Genomic DNA, 3,179 nt, shown 5'->3' with positions numbered 1-3,179 from the left:
GCATGCAGGCCTACCTCGGTCTGATGTTTGAAAGAAAATAAATATCCATTAGCCTTCCACGTGCGCCGCCATTTTCTCTCTTCACTAAGAACCTGAGAGCGAGACAAGACTGCATGCGGACGTCTCGGAAGACAGACTTCCGCTAGAACAAAGACTTCCGCTCGTCTAAAAATAACTTTCGTGGACATGACATATCCCGACCAACGCCCTGAGCCTCCGTCTCTGTCCCCTCATTTTCTCTTGGTTCAATCAAATAAAAAGGCCATTTCTGCTCGTGGAATGGCATGTGTAAAAACCGTTGGATTTTAAGTACGAAGAAAAAAGAAGAAAATGAATCGTTTAATCATAGCTAACCAAATAGAATGAATAACGATGCATGAGGGTTTACTAGACACTCAATAAAGTTCCTTCTAATTTCCTTTCTTAGCATTAGCTTTTCACTGGAGCAATGCGCAACTTCAGTCCATCCGGTTGAGTGGTTCCTTTGTTGACTTCTTTCACCACACATCCGGGAACTTCATTGAAAGAAAAGTTCTTTACCAATGTTGCCATGACAACTTTTAACTCCATCAACGCAAACTTGTAGCCAATGCACATGCGCGGCCCACATCCAAATGGAAAATATGAATAAGGCTGGATGCTAGAATGCTTATCTGTCAAAAAAGGTCAACAATGCAGTTAGCCTACGTTGCAAAGCCGAAGACGTCAGTGCAAAAACGTTTTGACCAAATGGGTGTGGATGCTATAAAAATACACCCACCAATAACGCCGAAAAATAGTTTATATTTGAAGTGATATTTACCGAACGTTTCCATGCCATAATAGATTGTGTATGGGTGTGGTTTGAAATTATAATTATACATATGACTTTCCAAGAAAGATCCCATTTTTGTCACATACACCTTGTCAAACACCGATACTGCGTTTAAACCGTTCTTGGGCCCGTTTCTCGAAGGTCCCGAAACTCTACGGGCCATTTTCGGGTGCCACAATTCCCTTTGTATCTAAAAAACGGAGTGGATTTAAGTCGTCAAACTTCACAGTAATTTTTCTTTTTGTTACCTTGAATACTTGTCAAAGGATCGGCTTTCCAAATCAAGCGGTTGCAAGTTTCACAAATGGCTTTTCGAGCCCGAAAAGTTATCGGGACTTTCGAGAAACGGGCCCCTGGCCCGACTTACTCGAAGCCCTTATTGGCTTACTAAATAAGCTAAATAAATAAATAAATCTCAGTTATTTACTGTAATACGCTGAAAACACACAATACGCGTTCTTCTTGTCACAAAGTACGTGGCAGGCTTAGAGCTCGATACAGATTGTTAAAATGCGCCAAAACACAAATATTTTACGTTCCTAATATAAATCTCCCCATCCAAAGCAAACGTATGTAAGCATTGTTACCCGGAATTTCGCTTTTTCTGTGCCGTGAAGCCACCTAAACTTGGCAGAACTAGCAGTATCTTGGACCCACGACCGTGATTTGAGAGGCATGGATCTATTCTCGAGTTAACGTCACAAACTGCTTCGCATTCCTCGGCTGTTTTCAAAGAAATTTTGCACTACGCAGCAGTTTGTGACGTAAAATTATTATTTAATTTGCGCATCTTGGATATGACATTGATTATAGCAAAGGAAACTATAACATCTCATTTCTAACGCACGCTTAAGTTTTTCATTCCGTTGAGTAACGAGAAAATATGGAAGAATCTCTATTGGTAGAAATAAAAAATTAACTACTTAAGACTCAAAAAGAGCAATAATCACCATTTTCCTGAAAGCGTTCGGGATCAAAGGTATCAGGATTTGGCCAAAAAGAAGAACAACGTTGCATTGCATCAATGGGAAGAAGGATATACGTTCCTGCTGGCACGAAATATCCTCCAATTTCAACATCTGATAACGCAACTCGACTAGTAATATCAGCTGGCGGATGAACTCGCAGTGATTCTTTGACAACATTTTCAAGGTACTGCAACTTCTCCAGCTTCTCCCACGTCAGTTCTTCGTCGTCTGGAAAGGCAGCTTCTATCTCCTTCCTCAGTTTTTCTTGAATTTGCGGATTCTTCGCAAGTTCGTAAAGGGTCCAAGCCATGGCCACACTAGTCGTCTCATTGCCCGCCAGAATAAAGGTGAACACCTACAACAAAAGGTCACATTACAAAGTAAACCTTTGATCAGCTAAATGTTAGGATTATAATAATGCTGAATGAAGTGCAACATTTTAATTGACTCGCTTGAAAATATCAAAACTTCCATACAGTAAAACTGAAGTCAATTCACACTCCAAGGGCCAAAATGGAAGTCTCCGGCCGTTTTACGACATTTTGATACCCAAAAATCACATTTACAATGATGTAAATGAAACATCATAAAATGGGTGATTATTGGTCGTCGTCGTGGTAAATAATGATCCCTTATCGCCCGAAAAAGACCAGCAGTAAACCGTCGAAAGGTCGGGGTCTACAAGTTACGTGAGATTACAGTCCTTTCGTCGACAAGTCGTTGTGATCACACAATGATTCGCCTACACTTACGTCGACTCGTGTATCGCCAACGCATGTTCCAATGCATTAAAATTACTAAATGCGGTACTTAACTGCTACTGTAATAAAAACAAGTTAGGTAAAGGTAAAGGTACACCGTATTTAACGTCGGAAGTTCCTTTACCCTCTTAGGTTCTAGAGGGTATTCTCCAAGGAAGCCGCCCGCGGTGCGCTAATTTTACCCCCTCGGTCCATTGGTGCTCCGTTTTAAGGGTATTTAAAGCTACCTGAAGTGATACAGAGTGGAAAGAAGTCGAAGCAAGGATGTGAGGTCACTAGGGATCGAACTCAGGACCTCTCGTACAGAAGGCCCTTAGGCCGCGCAATAACCAACTGTGCAATCCCTACTCCTGGTTGACAGGACATAACTTTTGAGAATATCATCCACAAAACTTGCCTCGTTCAGAACGGGACCCAAAGCAAATTCACGATTGATTCAAATGCTCTAAATTTCCCAACATTTGGCCACGTTTTGTGTAGGAAAGCGCGATAATCTGCACTAAAATTTTGTGGGCGAAACGACTCAAGTGAAAGCGAATCATCATGTGGGCGAAACGACCGTTTTCCGCACGAAAGATAGCAGTGATCCCTGCACTTATCTGGACAATTTAAGCAATTGTCTGTTATAGGTAAAAA

At 41.4% G+C, this 3,179-nt stretch overlaps 1 protein-coding gene across 1 annotated transcript in view; it reads right to left on the bottom strand.

Moving 5' to 3' along the window:
• Positions 1 to 282: 282 nt before the first annotated feature.
• Positions 283 to 3,179, bottom strand: part of LOC138042096 (cytochrome P450 3A12-like) — a 9,612-nt gene continuing 6,715 nt past the window's right edge. Inside the window, exons 5-6 of the mRNA XM_068887843.1 lie at positions 1,765 to 2,137; positions 283 to 653 (exon numbers count right to left, since the gene is read on the bottom strand). Coding sequence (XP_068743944.1) covers positions 430 to 653; positions 1,765 to 2,137 — 597 coding nt within the window. The 3' untranslated portion in view covers positions 283 to 429. The remainder of the gene's footprint in view (positions 654 to 1,764; positions 2,138 to 3,179) is intronic.

Source organism: Montipora capricornis, chromosome 3 (assembly GCF_036669925.1).
Source record: "Montipora capricornis isolate CH-2021 chromosome 3, ASM3666992v2, whole genome shotgun sequence".
In the NCBI taxonomy this organism is placed as follows: domain Eukaryota; kingdom Metazoa; phylum Cnidaria; class Anthozoa; order Scleractinia; family Acroporidae; genus Montipora; species Montipora capricornis.
Note: the sequence above shows the minus strand (reverse complement) of the source record. Positions and strands in the feature narration are given on the sequence as shown.